Source organism: Cydia amplana, chromosome 16 (assembly GCF_948474715.1).
Source record: "Cydia amplana chromosome 16, ilCydAmpl1.1, whole genome shotgun sequence".
In the NCBI taxonomy this organism is placed as follows: Eukaryota; Metazoa; Arthropoda; class Insecta; order Lepidoptera; family Tortricidae; genus Cydia; species Cydia amplana.
Window position 1 is genome coordinate 9,617,959 of NC_086084.1, and position 21,882 is coordinate 9,639,840.

General features: G+C 36.5%; 1 protein-coding gene and 1 long non-coding RNA gene across 2 annotated transcripts in view; one reads left to right on the top strand and one right to left on the bottom strand.

Moving 5' to 3' along the window:
* The first annotated feature begins 2,008 nt into the window (after positions 1–2,008).
* LOC134654953 (high affinity cAMP-specific and IBMX-insensitive 3',5'-cyclic phosphodiesterase 8) overlaps positions 2,009–21,882 on the top strand; it is an 80,807-nt gene continuing 60,933 nt past the window's right edge. The window contains exon 1 of the mRNA XM_063510385.1: positions 2,009–2,487. Coding sequence (XP_063366455.1) covers positions 2,020–2,487 — 468 coding nt within the window. The 5' untranslated portion in view covers positions 2,009–2,019. The remainder of the gene's footprint in view (positions 2,488–21,882) is intronic.
* LOC134655194 (uncharacterized) lies at positions 10,412–10,970 on the bottom strand. The gene is made up of 2 exons (XR_010097417.1): positions 10,933–10,970; positions 10,412–10,776 (listed from the first exon to the last, which is right to left on the bottom strand). It is a non-coding gene; the product is annotated as an uncharacterized LOC134655194 (long non-coding RNA).

The window sequence follows — 21,882 nt, forward strand, 5'->3', positions numbered from 1 at the left end:
GCTGAGCGGTCAATGGGTGCATCAAACCCGATAAGTCCTGTCTCAGGCATCGGTACATCCGTGCATTCTGAGGTCCATAGCTTTCACTTGTTTTTATCCGCAGCACATTGACAATCCTCTAGTAGAGTTATACCATAGAGAAAAAAATACATAGAGTGCTCACTCCATACATCAGTTTTAGTACGAAAAAGACTATTAGCATCTAGCATCGAGTAGCGGAACTATCAGTACTGCTACTTGACAATAGATGTAGCCACATACATCTATTGTCAAGTAGCAGTACTGATAGTTCCGCTACTCGATGCTAGATGTAGACACTGAAATTAATAGTCTGAACTGATGTATGGAGTGAGCACTCTATGTATTTTTTTCTCTATGGTTATACCAAGAATACTCGTTTGATAGCATAGACTGTGGATGTGGAAGTGTTATTAAAACGTCATTATTTCATAGACATTTGACGTTTATGATAAGTATGATGAACACTTCCACACTCTGTGCTATCAAATTCGCTGCAGAGTTATCTTGGTCTACGTCTATAAACGCAGTTAACGCAGTCAAAACTACGATGACTTGTAGGCCAATAAAGTAGGTATTTGAAATTTTTGAAGTGTTCCAATTCTTATAACAATTAAAATATAGAATTAAAACACATTTTTCATAGTGCCATTATGCCCATTATTCAGTGAGCAAAACAGGAAGGCACTATTCAACTATGCTCTTAACCTTCGAACGGCTTAGTTTAGCAATTCTGCAGAATGGAGCGGCAACCGGATATTTTGTCGGAACTTATACCTACTCTGGAAGCTAGAGTTAGATTGGGTCGGTTATTTTTTACATGAACAGGCTACTTTATTCATGAAAGAGGAAATAACATGTGAAAAACTAAGAGCTAGCCCAGGATGATGGTCAAAGGTTTCAAGAGCAACAAAACCTGTCTAGTTTGATATACTGTTCTTATTTCGGGATCCAGGCATCTGGCAGCTTGTACTTTAAGGTGGCAGTCCATTTCTAACCGCAGCTGCACTACTATTCATTTTAGTATGGAAATTGACAGTAACAGCGACGCATTCAGTACCAGTAGTGCAGCTGCGGTCAGAAATGGAATGTTACCCTAAGGATGCCAGTTATAGAATTCTGGGTTTGGTGTGGTGGTCGAGTTTCGTTGTTCTTGAAATAGTGGCCATTTTAGCATTTAGACATTATCATTTAATTAAAAATAGCATCTAGGTACGCTACTATCAGGCCAAGATGAATAAATAAATAAAGTGTACGTTCATGACTTGTATCGACGTATTTGCATGTTTATAACATTTATTTTACTTATCGTCAATATTAAATAAAAATAAACATTAATTTAGGTAAGTATATTAACTAACTTAGAAGGTGTCTTGTCTATTATCTAGGTTAACAGCGCCGATTGTGATAACTGATTCAAAATACTGATGAAAATCAGTGATTAAATTATTTTAATCAGCAGGGCTCTGATTGATAATGCGGGTGATATATTCTTATCACGACTATCGGACGTTAAGACGATCATTATTATGAATGGTTGTACTAGTCTTTCTTGGAGTCCGCCATTGCGCAAACGTTTGGTGGTGCTTTAATTTGTATTTAGTTCTTTATACAAGGCATAAACATGAAAATGTGTACAAAATGTGACATGTGACATGTGTTAAAATAATATATCTGTGAATGGGTTGCAAAAAGTGTAGTAGTTGTAACACTACGTGACTAGAATAGTTGAACTAGTGATACCTTCACAAGTCTAATTTATCAGATGGTTGATCGAATAGCGCAATGACGCTTTAACTTTGCTTGAGTCATCAAAAGTGATTTAAAAGTCTACTTAGGTAGTAGGTAGATACGTTTTCCGCTATCGAAATCGTACTATTATTGTTCGTCAATCACGAAATCACGGTATTATCGGATAATAAGCGGATTAAAATAATACTTCCCGTGGATAAAGCTCGAAAACCTCGTCAGTAAAACAGCATCGTTTGAACGATAGACAGTATGGCAAATAATGTGGATAAAAGTAGAAGTAACCAAGTTCAAGTTGAAAATCAAGAAGAACAACAAGAAAAGAAATTGGGATGTTGGGCCAAATTCAAAAGCTTATTTGAAGACAGGGGGTTTGATTTGGAATACGAATACCGCTCTCCTGCGTTGCATGCATTTGAAACTGGGCGCCATTCTGATGGTTTCAGACGTGTCACTGAAAGACGGCTTTCTTCTGAGGAGAAACGGAAATCTTTTCAAGAAAAAGTGGCACATTTCGAAGAAGAGGAGAACGTTAACAATTTCTATGACCAATTTTCTAATAACGATAATTCGTTAGAAATTACCGAGTCTCAAAAGAGACACACGAAATACAGAAATCGGGTGTCCATTAGGCCCAGTATTTTCTTGACGAATATACAAGAAGAAACAAACAGTATTAAAGACTCTGAAGCGGATGAGTCAGAAGATGAATTAGAAGAGGTAAGTAATTATCAAGTCTAGTCTGCAACTGAGTTTTGAGAGAGAATTATTTTTCATAACAATTGCCTCTATTTACCTAATCAAATCTAATACGCTCATTTCCCTTATTTGTTTTATAAAACAGCAGCAGAAATGTAGTCTGCCTGCGGAATATGACTCGACTAATTTGATTAAGACCTTGACCTTAAAAATGTGACTTGTCCGATAACGAGAGATGAGAAGATTGTGCGGTTCGAAAATACGATAAATCACTGATTTAATTTTGTTCACTGAAGTTAAATCGTTTTCGATTTCGTTGTTCATTAGGGACACATTGTCTGAATTACAGAGTGGGATTATGTAAAGCTTGTCGCACAGAGAGCAGTTAGATGTAATACCCATATATTTCACGTGCTTCACTCTATTTAGTAACCAAAACATTCACGTGACATATTTTAACAACAAATACATAAATAATACAAGATACATATATAAAGTATAAACACGTTATACCGCTACTGTTGACGCCAACTTTACGTAGTAAATAAGATTACATTTCATTAACCATTTCATAACGCAGTATTCTAATGTTTCACACTCTACGCCATATTTTATGTTTATGGATTAACCTCTAACCGTATTTCGATTCATTAAGTAGGTAGGTAGTTCAATCGAGAATAAAAGTCCATTTACTGTCAAACAATACTCGGACAATGCCTACAGATTTACCTGGCATGGTTCCACACAATACGGGATCTGAAAGAATTAATCTATTGTATTATATGGAGCTGGAATAGCGGCACAATGTATGTAAATATCTGTTATTGAAAGAAAATCTGAACATCCAATCTCACCGGTAGCTTTGTGTTGTGGGGACCGGAATCGATATTATTTCTTTGTTCAAAACCACTAGTCACATCATAATACGAAGAAGGTGATACCGCAAAATCAGGAAACTGACTAAGTATGTAATATAACTAACATAATATTATCATTGTACCATATTATTACTCTAAACTAGAGGTACCTACGGATACTCGCGTAGGTAGTTTTTACACAATTAAACCTGGAATTATAATTTTCGAAGATATATTTTTTGGGCGACAAATAATTTAAAAAGTAACCTGAGATTTTAACTTTAAAATTTAAGAAGATCGTATTATAAAGTCAATAAGAGTTCGGATCGGACTACGTAGTATTGGACCATATTTTACCTTGCCAAGTTTAGGTTCAGTGCCTAATGTAATTTCAATGGCCTACAGTGCCAAATTTCAAATGGCTTCCTTTCCTAAGTAATTGTCTCATTGTATAAGCACGTAAAAGGTGTAAATACGTAATTACCATAATTACCTACTTGAAGGCTAATTCGATTTTAATACTGCTTCGTATATGTAGGTATATTCTAGACGTCAAAAACTTATAGAAACAGATGCCGTCAGATATATCTGAGCGGCCAAAGCTCATAAATACCTAATCATGCACTTTAACGTCTTGATAATAGTAGCTTCGTTCAGACATTTGTAAACATCTTCGCCGCTCCGATATATCTGATGGCGACTGAACAAGCAATGAGTTTATCATGCATGTGTGGAGTATGTACTTATTTGTTATATCCATGTAGTAAATTAGGCTTAAAGTCGACGTTAAGCTAGTAACATAGCTGTTTATTTTCAGACGTCATCAACTTACGCCACCAGAACTTGATGCTAATCCAAGTTCCATCAACTGTGGCATTGATTTTAAATGTGGAGTATTTCTCCATTCGGTGGATTAGGCCTAAATCCTGGCATTAAGCCCGCATCGCCATACTCCTACGTGACTGGAATGGGATCCTCTAAACAAATCCGCCGTCTGTTTGTGCGCTAAATTGAAATATATTTGCACAGATTGTTGGGGATATGTTGAAAAAACGAGGCGTGTCTTTAAATAACTGGTAAAAAATATATAGTGTATTGTGATTTGGTTGTTTAAAATCGATCAATGTACACATAGATTAGTGGATTTATTGCACTTTGTGACTTGCAGTTTTAATAATTTATTTATGATATATAGCGAAAACACGATCAACAGTCAAGATATGCTATTCAGAGTGGGTGAGTTTATCATTGATTCAATGTGTCCATCACTACTTTTGCGATATGCTAAATCTACAAAAGCTAATTATGCATTTTTTTGTCATCATTAATATCATTATTAATTTGACTAGGTAGTCATTTACTGGTAAGTTTCTGATTCATTTTTGTATCAGAAAAATAACATACCTAGTACGCAGTAGTATTCTCATATACCGAGCAGGTATACAAGTATATTGCCGGTATTGTATACATGCGAGTGTTACCCTAACATTACTGAGATGTTAATTCGCTTTACATAAACATTACTCCAATATCTATTTTAAAAGGAATCTGATTGTTCAATAAATAGTGATTGGCAGTTTTAGGATTAAGTATTCCGCCTGCTTATTGTTTATCTTTCGACACCTGTCTCGTATATCCAGGCCGGCTGGCAAGCCTCAGTCCTGATTTATTAACCATAAATAAGGGGAATAAAACTGTAACGAGAATAAATGATCGCTTACACTTTGTTCAACAACGTAAATTACGGTCAACAGTTTACTCCCAGAGGAGAGTTGTCTCTTTTCTGTTTTCAAAATTGTTGACAATTTGTTTAATGATTGTGTTCCGTATTCCGGACCGTCGTTATTTTTTAGGGTTCCGTTCCCAAAGGATAAAAATGGGACCCTATTACTAAGACTCCGCTGTCCGCCCGTCTGTCTGTCTCTCACCAGGCTGTATGTATCTCATGAACCATATTAACTATAGATAACTAGATTAGCTAGACAGTTGACATTTTTACAGATGATGTATTTCTGTTGCCGCTATAACAACAAATACTAAATGTACAGAACCTTCGGTGGGCGAGACCGACAAGCACTTGTCCGGTTTTTGACAATTAGTTACATCGCAAAACTCAACTTCAACATTTTAAACTTTATAATGATATTGTATGAAATTGAGAAAGTGCTAAGAGAGACTCTTTATGTCAGCCCTTTCCCAATTTCTTCGGGTATTGGATCTGCTTTCGGGAACTATATCCAAACGTAACCGCTGATGCTGGTTTTTACCTGATTTCCGAACCGATTTCCTTGAGATATTTTCCTTCATCGAAGAGTAACTGATAAGTGATGATGTTTTGAATTTCCATCAAATTCGTTAGTAGGAGCCGAGGTTTAAACCTCGTTTTTACCTCTGTACCTATTTATTCTTATCCTTTTGATATTTAGAATGTAAATTAAATCAATTCTAGGTTCCATTAACGTTATTAAGTTTATTAAAGTCAGTGGCGAGCCAAAGGCAGCATACCCGGTACTCCCAAACACTAAATAGGTACCCTGAATAGCCTGGGCCGCACCAAAGACGGTGGCCAAGACACGTTCCGAGCACTATAGCGACATCGCTGGCATCAAAGCAATTAGTAAACAAAGACAAGACTTAGTAGGTACTGTTGTTATGTTATCGACGACACAATTTAATAAACTTTTGCGAACCTTATTGCAATAAGATAAGGTCTACCAATAGTCAGTTTAGGGCATAGAATACCGCCTATAGAAACCTAATATTGGTCATTTTGTTCCCGACGCAACTCACCAAACTGTGAGGTGCGGGAGGGGTACTCACGGCGTTGCGATTGGTCGTTTCAAATATGGCGCGATGTCACGTGTCAGCGTAGGGATGGGACACGTTCATTACGGACAGTGGTACAGTGGTACAGTAATTTATTGTGGTAAAATTGTTATCATTTAGTTTAGGTACTTAAAGTAAACTTATTTAAGAATATTATTGACTAATAATATTTTAGCAATGTAAAAATGTAGGTAAAACCTAAAAATTTTATTTAACATAATGGCATTTATATTTAAAGTTGTTCCCGCATCTTGCATTTTAAACTTTAGATCTTTATATTATTTCCACTTAAAATCGCGATCTCTTTCAATCCTAATACGAGCAAAATTTGTCACCGAAAGTTCATACAATTTACTTTCCGTTTTGTTACGGTCATTATAGAGTGTTCTATTAAAAACATAATGAAATAGGCCAAAAAAATTGGGTGCATTGTTTTTTTTCTCAGTAAAAATGGAAATGGTTTGTTATTCTGAGTAGTGTCGCGGGTTCGAAACCCGGCTCGTACCAATGAGTTTTTTGGAACTTAGGTACGAAATATCATTAGATATTTACTAGTCGCTTTTCGGTAAAGGAAACATCGTGAGGAAACCGGACTAATCCCAATAAGGTCTAGTGTGCCCTCTGGGTTGGAAGGTCAGATAGCAGAAGCTTTCGTAAAAACTAGAGCCTACGCCAATTCTACCCATGAGCCGTGGCAAAAGCCGAAACAACGCGGGGAAGATGATGACGTATGTCTATCACAAACCAAAACCGAGTTCCCTCGCACTTCTTTGAAGTTCATCATCGGGTCCATCTCGTGACATGAGACCTAACTTCTCTCCTAGAGGATTCTAAAAAAACCCACACAACATATGCCTATCACAAACCAACACCGAGTTCCCTCGCACTTCATTGAAGTTCATCATCAGGCCCATCTCGTGACATGAGACCTAACTGCTCCCCTAGAGGATTCTAAAAAATCCACACAAAATATGCCTATAACAACCCAACACCGAGTTCCCTCGCACTTCTTTGAAGTTCATCATCAGGCCCATCTCGTGACATGAGACCTAGCTGCTCCCCTAGAGGATTCTAAAACACCCACATAACATATACCTATCACAAACCAACACCGTGTTCCCTCGCACTTCTTTGAAGTTCATCATCAGGCCCATCTCGTGACATGAGACCTAACTGCTCCCCTAGAGGATTCTAAAAAACCCACACAACATATGCCTATCACAAACCAACACCTAGTTCCCTCGCACTTCTTTGAAGTTCATCATGAGGCCCATCTGGTGACATGAGACCTAACTGCGCACCTACGCGATTCTAAAAAAACTCACCCATTTCTTATTTTAAAACTAGAACTCTATAATGATTATACTACTAGCAAAAAACGAAAATACGTATACCTACTTAATATTTAAGATAAACTACCATTATATTAAAACTACAGATTAATTACATTATTATATTCAATTAAAAGTAAAAGAGAATCACAGTTTTGTTTTATATTTCTTAAAATGGTACAATACGGTACGAACGAAGGCACGAAGTTCGCGCAACTGACGAAACCATCATCGTCGCATCCCTAGTCGTAATGTGAAAGGGATAGCACATTGCATTTTCAAGTTGACGAAAAGGGACGGACATACTTCGCCCTGAGCTTATTGACCACTATAAAATGAACCCCGCGGACAAGAAACAATTTTCAACGAAATAATGAATTTGACTTTCCCGTCGAAGGTAATTCCATCTGTTTTGTAAGTAGAAGTCTAAGATGACTTGCCACACCATATTACGCTGCAATATCCCATGATTTCCTCAAGAATTCAATAGTTTACGATTTATTTTCTTAGACACGTGCACACTGCTAACAGGTCGTAAGCTTGGTCGCTACTGATCGGAGCGGCGCGCGTGCGATATTATATTTGACCTATGCACCATACGGGTGATGACCGCGAGTCGTCCTATAAGCTCTGTCTATAGGGGTTGGTCTGTGGTTTAGGGTGCTGCTGTTATTACTTATACAGGATGTTGTTTCCCACGCATGTACCTATTAATACGTGGACAACATACTTCACAAGCTGAATATGTGTAATGAACTTGGGAGTAATCGCTCATATCGAAAAAAACTGTTAATTTATTTGAATTTTGGTTGACTGGATTTCGGTTTTTTCATACTTAACCTATTGTAAAATGTAAATACCTATTCGACACTTTATTTACTACATAATATTCCTTAAAAACATCTAAAACGAATACATAAAGACTTAAACCAAAAAATGCACGACCGCGACCGGACGGACAAATAGCAAATATGCCCAAAATTCCCAAAAAAGAACGAGACGAATTGCAAATGAGTGCAAAAAAGAGAGTGACAGGAAACGAGGAATACATACCACGAATGAGACCAAGGAAAATCGTGAGGTAAAACAAATATGACAAATTAAGAGAGAGATACGTTACAAATTAGATATAAGCGAACATTAAGACGATTAAAGAACAACTGTTGAATACAGAATGATTCGAAATAAAAAAAAAACGAAAAATGAATGAGTTTCCATTAGTAGGTACAACAATCCTGTCCCTACCGACCAAAATACCCTGCAGAGTCTTTTTTTGTTAATACTATTATTTACAACCAATAGGTTGTAAATAACTGAATTGACACAATCATTCCATCTTTGGAAGTTTTTTTCTGCATCCGACCATTTAACTACACCAACAGACAAACAACACAACACACCACGCGTTAAACAGAGCGCTTATTGTAATAAAACACAGTTACTACCGTATTCGAACTTCAAGATATTCACAAGAGACGACACGTACTAGATCCATTCTAGATACGTTATAGTTTATATTTCAACTAGTTCTCTTTTGCAGCGCAATTCGGGCAACCAATGTCACTTTTACGTTAGATAGTTAGATATCTATTGGTGAAAGACTTTATTGTATTCGTTTTAGACGTTTTTAAGGAATATTATGTAGTAAATAGTTATTAACATTTTACAATAGGTTAAGTTTGAATAAACCGAAATCCAGCCAAAATTCAAATAAACTATTTTTTTTTTCGATATGAACGATTACTCCCAAGTTCATTACACATATTCAGATGTGAATTGGATGTCTTAGTCATATGTTGTGGAATTCGTTCAAGAGTATCTCCAGAATCGCGCAAATGTCAAATTTGACAGGTTAGATCTTAAACATATCGTTATCGTATCTTGGTGATTGTCTAAAAGATATCTAATAGATGTCTATTTCAAAATCCGAATCGAGCCCTAAGTTTAAGTCAAAGTTTGAGTCTCGTCCATCGCCGACGTCGGCTATATTTTGAAAGTAGGACTAACTGTTCTTCCATCATGACTGAGTCAAAGGGGCTTGTGCCTAAGGGCTACGATGTCACAGACCCCAAAGGTCTCTAACTTTATAACATTCCTTTGTGTATTTAAAGGAATAATTGCTTTATTAATTATGAGACCCCTGTATGTTACAGGGTCGCGGTCGCTTGTGTACATAAGACATTAAATAAACTGGGTTTTAAGCAAGCGTGTTTAATAATTTCCTGGGCTGGTATTCAGAATCCTGAAATAAAATACAAATTTTACATTTACGTGTGCGTGAATGAGGCACTGATATTGATATTAAATTGGTATCATATTTTATACTTCTGAATAAATTACACAGTAATAACACCGTGAAAGAGAATGCCAACAGCGTGTTAAAGAGACGGGAAAATGCGGCGAGTTATTATTAATTAAAAGTTAAATCAGCACAATTAAAAGTGAATGAAATTCTCCTCCTGTTTATATTATATTCCGCAGATATTACATCTCACATCACGCATTGCAAATGTCACATCTACGCAGATGACATACAAGTGTATATATCATGTAAGCCAGCCGATATCAACAGTACCATAGGGAAACTAAATGAAGATCTCACGAGAATTGCTGGATGGGCTACACGAAACTGCCTACTACTCAACCCCAGCAAAACAAAATACCTTGTTTTTGGCAGCAAGCAGCAACTAGCCGGTACCAGCATATCAGTGGATGTTCTGCTAATGAACAAACCAGTTGAGAGGGTGTATGAGGCGCGTAACTTAGGTCTCATAATGGACTGCGGACTACGATATGAGAAACATACCGCTGAGGCCATTAGGGGTTGCTTTTATAAACTTAAGGTACTATACAAAATTCGGCCATATTTAAGTGAAAACCTGCGCATTCAATTAATTGAATCACTCGTCCTATCTAAGCTGAACTACGTGGATGTTGTGTTTGGGCCAAGACTACTTGCAAAAACTAAACGACTCATACAGCGTGTTCAAAATGCCTGTGCTCGCTTCTGTTTCAATATTCCGTTGAGAGCTCATGTGACCCCATATCTGAATAGCCATAGTATCCTCAAAATGCAACACCGCCGTAAACTACACTTGGCTTGTTTGCTCTTTGGCGTACTGAACTATAAAACTCCTTCATATCTCTTCAACAAGCTATCTTGCATCAAGCTCCGCGAACGCCGTGATTGTGGGATTCATCTGTTGACGCCGCGCCATGCCTCAGCCGCTTTCCGAGGAAGCTTTAAATATTCTGCGTCCCGCTGTTGGAACAACATTCCGCCCCCGGTGAGAAACCTGCAAACTATATATAGTTTTAAGACAAAGCTCAAACAGTATATGCTCAATCACCAGCTTAACCAGGAAACCTGCAGATTAGAAACGAGTTGCCTGTAGTCAAGATTTTTGCTAATATTGCTATTGTTGTATTGTATTGTATATTTTGTTACTTACCACAATGTTTTTGTTCCGTCCGCATTGGAGTCGACACCCAGAGATGCGATTTATTTGAAATACTTCTATTTAAAATGCAAATACAAAATGCAAAATACCTATTTTGTATTTTGCATTTAAATGCCTTTTAGTAAAAAACATTTTGTATTTTATTTGAAATACTTTTCGAGATGTATTTTGCATTTTTAATATTCATTTCAAAATGCAAAATACTTTGTGATTAAGTTTAGCCAACATTACCAGTCAAACACAATGAAAAGAACGAATGACGCTTGTATTGCCGAATTTGACCGATAGAGGCGTCTCTTTCTCATATATATATTATACTACTCTTTGGTGCGCGCCTTATAGCCGTTTAGACTCGCGGCTCGGCTCGCGGCGCGTCTCGTGGCTCGCCTCGACACACTCGCATTCGGCTTGTCATTCGGTTATAAACCTTATGCCGTGCCGTTAGTGTTTAAATTATATTAGCTCGACGAGCTTGCGAGACACGAGAGTCTAAACCGGCTGTTATGTCTGACTAGTGTCAATGTGAAACGAAAATGACGAACATTATCTATTCTATGGCTATTCTCATGATAAATACCTAAAATAAATAAAAATATCTGAGATTTGGTCAAAAGGTATTTTATTTTGAAAAAGTATTTTGAAAATACCTATTTTGCATTTAGCATTTGAAATACAAAACGCAAAACTATTTGGTATTTTGCATTTGAAATAGTAAATCTGAAAAGTATTTTGCATTTTGTATTTAAATGCTTTTTTAAAACCATTTTGTACATCTCTGTCGACACCATTCCCGACATGCCATCCTTTTTATCTGTGTCACATTATATGTTTCTATTCGTTTAACTCTGGTGTTGTTTTGTTTATGTATTTTAGCCAACTTTATAACACTGTGTAATTGTTTTCATGATTAAAAACGGATTGAGATTTAATAAAATATTAAATATTAGATTCACTCACTTTATTGTTTGTCAAATCTGTCATTGAATTTAATTACGTGTAGCTACCACCGCTGGCGCTAGTTACGCACGCTTAATGCCGCGCCACGATATGATCCGACCGGATCGGTACAAGTTCGATCGGTTGATCCATTGTAATTTTCTAATTTTACTGTCACTTATGTCATGTATTTACTTATGTCGTCATGTTGTATCTCTTTTTTTTGTATTAGTTGTGTAAATTGTGTGTAATTTTATTTTTCGGCTTATTTTATGTTTCTTTTTTTTGTCTGTTACCTTCCGTGATTATCCTCACTTGATGGTCTCATCGGAAGATCAGCGCTGGAAGTCGCCAGCAACATGCTGAGATGGGGCCATTTCGTGACACTTTATTTTTCACTTTGTTATTTCTATGTATGTCTTTTGTCTGTGTGTTTACGAATAAAAAATTATTCTATTCTATTCTATTCTATTCTATTCTATTCTATTCTATTCTATTCTATTCTATTCTATTCTATTCTATTCTATTCTATTCTATTCTATTCTAAATTATTAGGCACTATAACTGGTTTACTGCTAGATATTATTAGAAACGATTATTATTTATAATTTATGAATTATAGTTTATAAGTTTAACGGAATTATTCGTCTCGGCATTAAATGTGTATGGGACAAACGTAGTTAAACTTGACTTTGCTAAATACTTAGGTACTTCTAAAGTGTTCTTGTGTGTGGTCCATTTTCATCCTCAACAAAAGAACTAAGTACTTACATATTATTCTTCGTGCTAAATCAAAAGAAGTTTTTAATTTTTCTTAATCGTCGTTTTTGTTTGTTTCTATGCAAGTTTACAGGACTTATATGAAGGATTTTTTATCCTATAAGTGTCCAATAATATTTTTTCAAAACCAAAAGAAGCCATTGGTTTAGCTTCTTTACTCTAAAGAAGACACTTCGATTCATCGCCACAACGACATCGTTTTAGTAGGATACCTACAGTAGTAGATAAGGCACTGAATACTAATTACCCTGCGTTTAGTTGCTACGTGCTGCTCTACTGAGCCAGTCCGAAATGTCGTAAATAAACAAGGACTCTTAATTTATAGGCTCTATTGTGTTAAACAGCACCAGGCATTTACATCCTAATTTGCATTCAAATTAGCACGGACTATTATTGTTCAGATGACATGACAGTTGACGACCGATGTTAATGCTAATATTCTTATACTTATTCAGTAAATATACTACGCACACCCGTGCACAGAGCGCTTTTATATTTATCATTTATCTTCCACATTCAATTCATCTTTGAAAAGCCAAATTAAACACGTGCTCTATGGAGTTTGATTAAAACTTAAGATAAATACGAATGCGTAACTATTTTGGACATACTAATTCACTGAAATATAAAAATAGCACTTGATTGATAAGTTCAGTAACACAAATTTCTAACCTCAATAGTATCTAGTTCCTATGTCAGATTAGCTTTATGAAGTCATATAACTTTCAACTACTTATACCGAATATCAGGGAATAGGTCAAATTTAACTTATACGTAAGTTTTGATTACACACCCGCTACAGATAGCCCAACAGGTGAAACTTAACACGAGTACGTAATGAAACCAATTTATCGAAGTAACCTACGTATTGGTAACTTTCCGAGGATCATTAACAAAAACTTTGTAAATTAAAGGTTCTTCTCCTAAGCAACAATATCTTCGCTTTATCGCGCGTGATAAAATATCCATTTGGGAGACGAAATTGACGTGTCCAGACGGGGAGGTGGGGGCTCGGTGGAATTTTCATTAAGTCTGATTCGGGGATTTCATTAATTACGTGATTAAAGATCGCTCCGTCGGCGTCGCCCACCTTCACGTTTGATAGGCACTGGAGGATCAAGAAAAACAACACTTAGGTATTACAAAAATCTCTCTCTCTCTCTCTCTTTCTCTCTCTCTCTCTCTCTCTCTCTCTCTCTATCTTCACGGCACAGGTGTTGTGAAGTTCGTCTAAGCTAACTCTGGCAGACTGTGAAGTAGGTAACTAACAAGCGTCGGTAGAAACGTCATATTGTCGTCAGTCGCACTTACGAACGAATTTACAAGTGCGTCAGAGAGGTATCACGTCGGACATGAATCGCGGTAGGCCCTCGGTTCAATGCAATTGAGGCGGTTACATGAATCGGACTCTAAGGGCTCCATTGGGAAGGTAAAAAATCGGCCAGGATGGAAAGCATTACCAACATAGAGCGACTTAAGGTGATAACGATTTGACATTTTGCCTTCGATTTGACTTCAGGATTTGACATAAAAGAAGATGATTAAATATTTACTTAGATATTGCAAAGTGTGTCAAAAGAAACAGCGACCTCAGTACACTTTAAGAGATTTTTGAAATGAAAGCTTCTTTAGCGGCGCTGGGCACTTTTTGAGGTGGGGAAAAAATGATAAACTCGAGACAGCGTAAGGCAATCACGTGACCGTAAGGTTTAGATGGCCACTCATTTAGATGGCATTTAAATCAATAAAGAAAAACTCAATGACATAATTCAATAAAGCTACATCTTGATGAAATCGCGAATAAAAGTGAACTCTAGTACATAAAATGGCATAATGACTACATTATAGACAAACAGAAAAAAAATAACTTAGGGATTGTCAAGTAATAAATAAATACTCGCAATGAAATAAATTAAAATAAAATACAATCATAAAAACAAGATTAAAATTACAAAGACAAATACCCCACGAACCTCCTTCTGGGAGAACAATTATGTCAATCTATCATCGGATTGCGGCTTTATATCAAACAGAGCGCAGTGTACCGCCGGAACCACTTTTCTCCTCTCCCTTTTTGGGGGGAAGTCAAAAGTTAATATCCAGGTTAAGACTTCAGATCAATTAAGTATGATCCAAGGAACAATTGTGTCAAGCGGCATCGCCTGGGACAAAAGGGACAACTCAGTGCACTAACTTCCCCATTAACTTTCTCCCTTAAATATTTTTTTAAATGTTGATCCCAGCCAAAAAGTGTACAGATTATTTAATGTAGAAAATTTTATGTAGATTACTTATGTATCAGAGCATTTTTTGCTACAGGTCACCGTTTAAGAGTTATTTATAAAAAACTACAAAGGTACCTTTAAATCCGATTTAAGTTTTCTAACACAACATGACTGATCAGTTCATCAGCGTCACATAACATAAATTGACCTCCGCATTGGATAGACAGCAACATTGAATGTTCCAGTATTCAATGAAACTTAATTGCTAAATTGGGAATCAAAACAACTAAACATGTGCCAGAATCCCCAATTTTAAATTACTACGTTTTTTGCTTATCGATGTCAGTGTCGTAAGCGCCATCGGCAATAAGGTCCCTTTTCATAGATAATAGCACAATTATTCGTTTTCTTTCTTTCAAACTACCATCAGTTATCTTATTTGCAGTCTTTGCATTTGATAATGCTAAAACTCTATATTTCTTGTATATGTGAACATTATACATATAACATGGTTTCTGCCCACTGATAAAATAACTGGTCATCTAGATAATATTATTTGTAGACAATATCACTCCAAAAATGAATTGAAGGCATTATATTAATTGAATAAGATAATAATCTAATGCTTTATCATAGCTTAATATTCCATTAAGCTTTTATTTCACCTCTCCCTTAAAACCTTGGTTCCAGTGTTAATTACTTAATTAAAACCGTGTTAAGCTGTTATACGAGTACGTAGAAATAATAAACTGTTTCGGACAAGCTTTTAAAATGAAGACAAATTAAATTAAGTATAGGGAGAGGCATGATGGCGCTAATAGCATTCGATGTGTTAAAACATATTGATAGGTTTATGTTAATATTATTGAAAAAGTCATATTGTGTGACTTAAATTATTACAAAAAAAAATATTATTTAAGCGACATCGGATTTAACGGAAATGTATATATTATTCTTTGCTAGTCGGAAACAACGTGAAGGAGCGGGACTAATCCTAATAAAATGTCTTGTATCTTTTCAAAAGAAACATTAAAAAGAGAGGATAATTGAACAACAATATCCATTTAAAAAGTTAATCACTATTTAAGTATTTAAATCCTTCTCTAACGTCGCGCGTCGTAATTATTCGGAACTAAAAGCTTAAGCTTTTAGTTCCGAATATTTGCTGTCATTTTTTTTAATCATATTTGAAATGGTAACAAGTTTTAAAACCAGACGACCAATGCTTGAAGTTTATGAAGTGATACAAAAAACGATAGGTTACAATGTCCGTACGAGTCTGAAACAAGATTTTTACACAGCAAGCTTGGGATCAACCAAACTGATGTCAAAAATACACCGATGCAGCAAATGTATAGCTGACAGCCGCGTGCCTACAAGATATAGTGCTGGCGGTACACCGAGAAATTCAGTAAAATGCTGCAAATGATGTTAAAGGTATGTAAATCGATACGATTGATCTTTAGCACAGGGATCGGATACCGGTATTTTTTGTATGGGAACGGAAACGGTATTTTTTCGTTCTTTGCTAATTACTTCATTTCTAATTGAGCAATCTAATAATACAAAGTCGTAACCTAAAAACACAACTGAGTCCTACATTTCGAGTATAAAATAATTCGAAAAATATGGTTATTTCTAAGTTTTTTCAAAAAACCGGTTCCGATACAACATTTGAAATAATTTGACTCGAAGCACCAACAAATAAAAAAACGAGGGGAATTATGACGTCATCTTTTTTTGTATGGAATTTAAACACCGTTTGCAGCGTTTTTTGGCGAACCGCTAGCGCTAATATATCACCACAGCGTACTGCCTAAATGTAAGTCCCGTATATCCGGTCCTTTATCTGTAACAGTAGTTTATTATTTAAGTACTGTCTAATAAATATTAAAAATGTGGCGTTAATATACGTAATAATTAATTAATAATACTACCGAGAACGAATGCTATAATAGTACGTTATCATAATCTATGATAATATGTATTACCTTTGTTAATAATTAACGTCATTATTGATACCTCCCTTCAAATTATTTCCAAGGATAATAAACCCCCACTAATTAAAACTCTGACGTGTATAGGAGTGGTTTAGCGATGTGGAAAGCAAAGTTGGAAAAGCGCTACAAAACTGACAGTCATCAGTCATTAGTTTCGAATCCCGCTAGGCGCAATTAATAAATGAGGATCATGGTTATTTTAGCGAGAGCCTTAAGGGTTAGAGTCTTTAAGCCTCGAAATGAGCGTTATTCACAACATTGCGCTGGCGTTTATGTCCGTGCCAAACTACACTATTGTCAACTCCATCGATAAGCAGCGATTGTTGTTTGTTCCAGCAGTGAAAGTAATGTGGTACTCTGTAGCTGACGCTGCTGACGGTTGAAAAAATAAAACAAAATACGTTCGTGTACGGAATTTCCCGCAGACCGATTTGGCCGCTTTGACCTTACCAAAATAGCCTTTACTAACTGCGGGGCTATGTCAATTTGTGTAATCGTCCAACAATGTTTTTTTACGTACATCATAAATCCACTTCTTCTTCTTTAGGTCCCATATCCTGTACGGATGTCAGCTATCACAGTCCGGACCTCTTCTCTATTTTTTGCAGTTTTTCTGCCTAGCGTGGCGTTAATTCCCGTCCAACTCCTAAGGTTATCCCTGCAGGTTGCTTTTCTTTTTCCTCTGCCCCTTTTCCCTTCGATTTTTCCCTCTGATATTTCTTTAATAATATTATAAATCCACTACACACCTTTTCTATAAGCCGTTGCTCACATTTTCCATCCTTTTAAATTCCAATGCATAGCCGTCGAGCACTATAAATAATCGGATCATATTGCCACTAGCATCCCGGCCATCTTCAAGACCCTGATCGCATACCCGGCAATGCCGCCAGGAATCCCGCCCTCGGGGGACTCGGCCGGATTCCGTAATACGATCATTGACACCAGATATAAAGTAAAACAGACAGGACAATTCGAACATACAGTGACATTTAGAATATTTCAATTATGTTATTTAGTTATCGTGTGTGTTCTGAGGTGTGCCAATAAAGAGTATTCTATCTATCTATCTATTTCGCACTTGTTCGTACATGTATTGGCGTAACGGCGTACGTTATGGACGTTTTATGACTGACTGTGCGGCTAGGTCGATATTACTTAGGTACTTATTTATTTGTAGGCCTCTGGTCTCTGTTACGAATACTTACACATAACATTATATTAATAATATGATTTTTATGGAGCCTGAGGGCCCGATTCGAATTTTGAAATAGACATTTGATAGATATCTTTTAGACATCACCAAGATACGATAACGATATGTTTAAGATCTAACCTGTCAAATTTGACATTTCCGCGATTCTGGGGATACTCTTGAACGATTTCCACAAAATATGGTTTAGATATCCAATTCACATCTAATAGATATCTAACTCTGGTTGCTCGAATTACGCTGCAAAAGAGAACTAGTTGAAATCTAAACTATAACGTATCTAGAATGGATCTATTATGTGTCGTCTCCTGTGAATATCTTGAAGTTCGAATACGGCAGTGATTGTCTTTATTATTGACTAGTCTCTGGCCATGCGATCGTTCCCACAAAGCGTAGAGTGTGAACATTATTTCTCGAGGGAAACTTTAGAGACGAACGTATGTGCTTGGTAATGACTGCAATCATCTATCTGGGTTGCAATCAGAAGAAAATAGGACATCCTTTTCCCTAGAAAGAAAGACTAATCATCGAAAAAGGTGGTTTATCTTCTGTCTGCGGTTAGTCCCTCCCTACATGAACAATGTAATGACCGGCAACTCACGATGTATAATTCTGAAATACCTATAATATATACCTATAATATAATTCTGAAAGAAAAGGAATTTTCTTGAAATTTAATTAATTCTGAGAAAATGTTGCGAATTACGTCCTAAAGGGGCCCACTGATTAACAGTCCGCCGGACGGTATCGGCCTGTCAGTTGTTCGGAACTGTCAACTTTTTGTTCTGGCCTGTCGGCCGATACCGTCCGGCGGGCTGTTAATCAGTGGGCCCCTTAAGGGAGGCGCTCATAACATTAGACAGTTAAAAAACATATCTATAACTTTCGTGCCTTTATGCAAATTCTTGCTGACCTACGTAATATCTGACATGGCGCGAGGCGCGACTGGTATAATGATGTCTGTTAATTACCATCAGGCAGGCCGTATTTTTGTTTGCCACCGACGCGATAAAAATAAGTTATAGAAAGCGTATTTTATATATGGCCAAGTGTATACAAACGTATAAAAATTCTTCCAAACATTTAAACAATGGCCTACGAATTTCTTATATCAACGTATTTAGGTAATATACAATATACGGGTCAAAAACTTTAGAGAAAACCGGCATCCCATGGTCATTACAAAAGTTAATGATATGCATAGGTACATTTTTTAAGACTTTCATCATACAAATTTAAAGAAGCAGAAGTTTTTATGTAGGTATTGTTCTGCAAAACAACTCTAAAGTACCTAATACCGTCAAGTTTCCTTACCTTACTGAATCCTTCGTGTTAAGTGGATAAAGAATGAGATATTTGAACGCTTGCGTACCTCAACGAAGCATAATTATATCTCGTTCACGTACTCGTACCTTAAGCCCCCTCGACACTCGTGCGCGAATCTCGGCGCGAACCCGCGAACGCGAGTGTGGCGTAGATTTCGTAGATCAGCTACATCGACTCCACACTCGCGTTCGCGGCTTCGCGCACGAGTGTGAAGGGGGCTTTAGCTCGTTGTCATTTTGTTTAGCACAACGAGGGGGCCGTGACACGTATGAATGTCAATTCCGAACAATATACGAGGCACTTTCTTATTTTGCGAGATAAAAGAAATTGTACAAGGAGGGACTTAAAATTTACTTCAGCTGTAAACGAATGTGATATTATATCTACTGGTTCGAATTGTACATCATACTTCCTTATATATTTTTACTTATAGCCTGCAATACAATGTATATAGGTATTAACCGAAGATAAACACAGTATATGTACGATATGTACCTATATTCCATAATATATGTTACACTCGTTTTGACTTATAGTATTTATACGTTTAGATTGGTTCATCATCGTACCTATACTTACAAATAATTGCACGTAAGTCAAGCCCTAACATATAATATATGTATTTATAATTACCATATTATACGACTGAACATAGAGCATTTCATCCCTACTATAAATAAGTAATATTATAAATGCGAAAGTAACCCTGTCTGTCTATCTGTCTATATGTCTGTTACCTCTTCACGCTTTGGATGAAATTTGTAATCGAGTTAGTTTAAAGCCCGAAGAAGGGCTATATGATAGTTTTTATCATCATGACCATCATCCCGCGCAGACGAAGTTGTAGGTATTATGTTACATGTGAGATATTTTTATATTTTTATACTGTATTCAAAGGCAGTGGGGAAAAAATCTTATGTTACACGAATGACTTGTTTTGTAAAAATTTTGCTTTATTTTAGGGCATTACAAAAATGCAGCAAAATGAGTGTCGTTGCTCCGACGATGAAGATGCTACAGTCGAGAGTTCGAGTCCTGCAAGCGTTACATACAAGTACACGATATTTATTAAGTACTTTTTGCAGTTACACTAGGAACTAAGTTGTTACAAGAATACTTATTACGTTAGCTAAACAAAAAAGAGCAAAAATATGCAATACATTTCGCCTTACCCTGTACATTTTATTTTACCTTATAATAATAATAATAAGCCTCTTTATTTTCATAACGAATAACTAAAGTACATATTAATAAAGGCCTTTATTTTACCTTACCAGAAATGAAACCCACGATGCTTTTAGATTCTCATAACTCAAGAAAAGTTTATACATTTTATCATACGTAGGTACAGGTATGAATAACTTAAAACATTCAATTGTAATAATATTACGAACATCGGTGTGAAATTCAGGGAGATAAAGCAAAGGATCCAAACATATCTGTAGCGGTTCTTATGTCGGATGCGGGTTTCGTAGCACGTATCCGTAAAGGCCTGTGCACACCGGCTGCGTGTGCGTGACGTGCACGTGCGCGTATTCTGTCTACTCTTATTATTCTGTGAACTCTACGAGGCCTTGAACTGTTATTGTGTACAGTCAGCAGCAGAAGTTGCTAAGCGGGCGAGGTGTTCAAAATTACCTTGACACGCTCTTATTCTCTTAACAATAAAGTCGCGATAAGATCATTCTGAACACCTGGTGCGCTTAGCAACTTCTGCTGCTGACCTATATTTTTAGGGTTCCGTAGCCAAATGGCAAAAAACGGAACCCTTATAGATTCGTCATGTCTGTCTGTCTGTCTGTCTGTCTGTCTGTCTGTCTGTCTGTCCGTCTGTCCGTCCGTATGTCACAGTCACTTTTCTCCGAAACTATAAGAACTATACTGTTGAAACTTGGTAAGTAGATGTATTCTGTGAACCGCATTAAGATTTTCACACAAAAATAGAAAAAAAAAACAATAAATTTTTGGGGTTCCCCATACTTAGAACTGAAACTCAAAATTTTTTTTTTCATCAAACCCATACGTGTGGGGTATCTATGGATAGGTCTTCAAAAATGATATTGAGGTTTCTAATATAATTTTTTTTCTAAACTGAATAGTTTGCGCGAGAGACACTTCCAAAGTGGTGGTGGTTTGTAGTCGTTTTAAGATTTTTGCATGCTAGTACAACCTGTATAGTACAAATAGCAGAATAAGCAACCAATTGTCACTTACCACCTAAGACACTATTGTACCTACTTATTCTTTGCAAATAAATACTTACTTACTTACTTACTTAAAATGTGTGTCCCCCCCCCTGTAACTTCTAAAATAACAGAATGATAAAACTAAAAAAAATATATGATGTACATTACCATGTAAACTTCCACCGAAAATTGGTTTGAACGAGATCTAGTAAGTAGTTTTTTTTTAATACGTCATAAATCGCCTAAATACGGAACCCTTCATGGGCGAGTCCGAC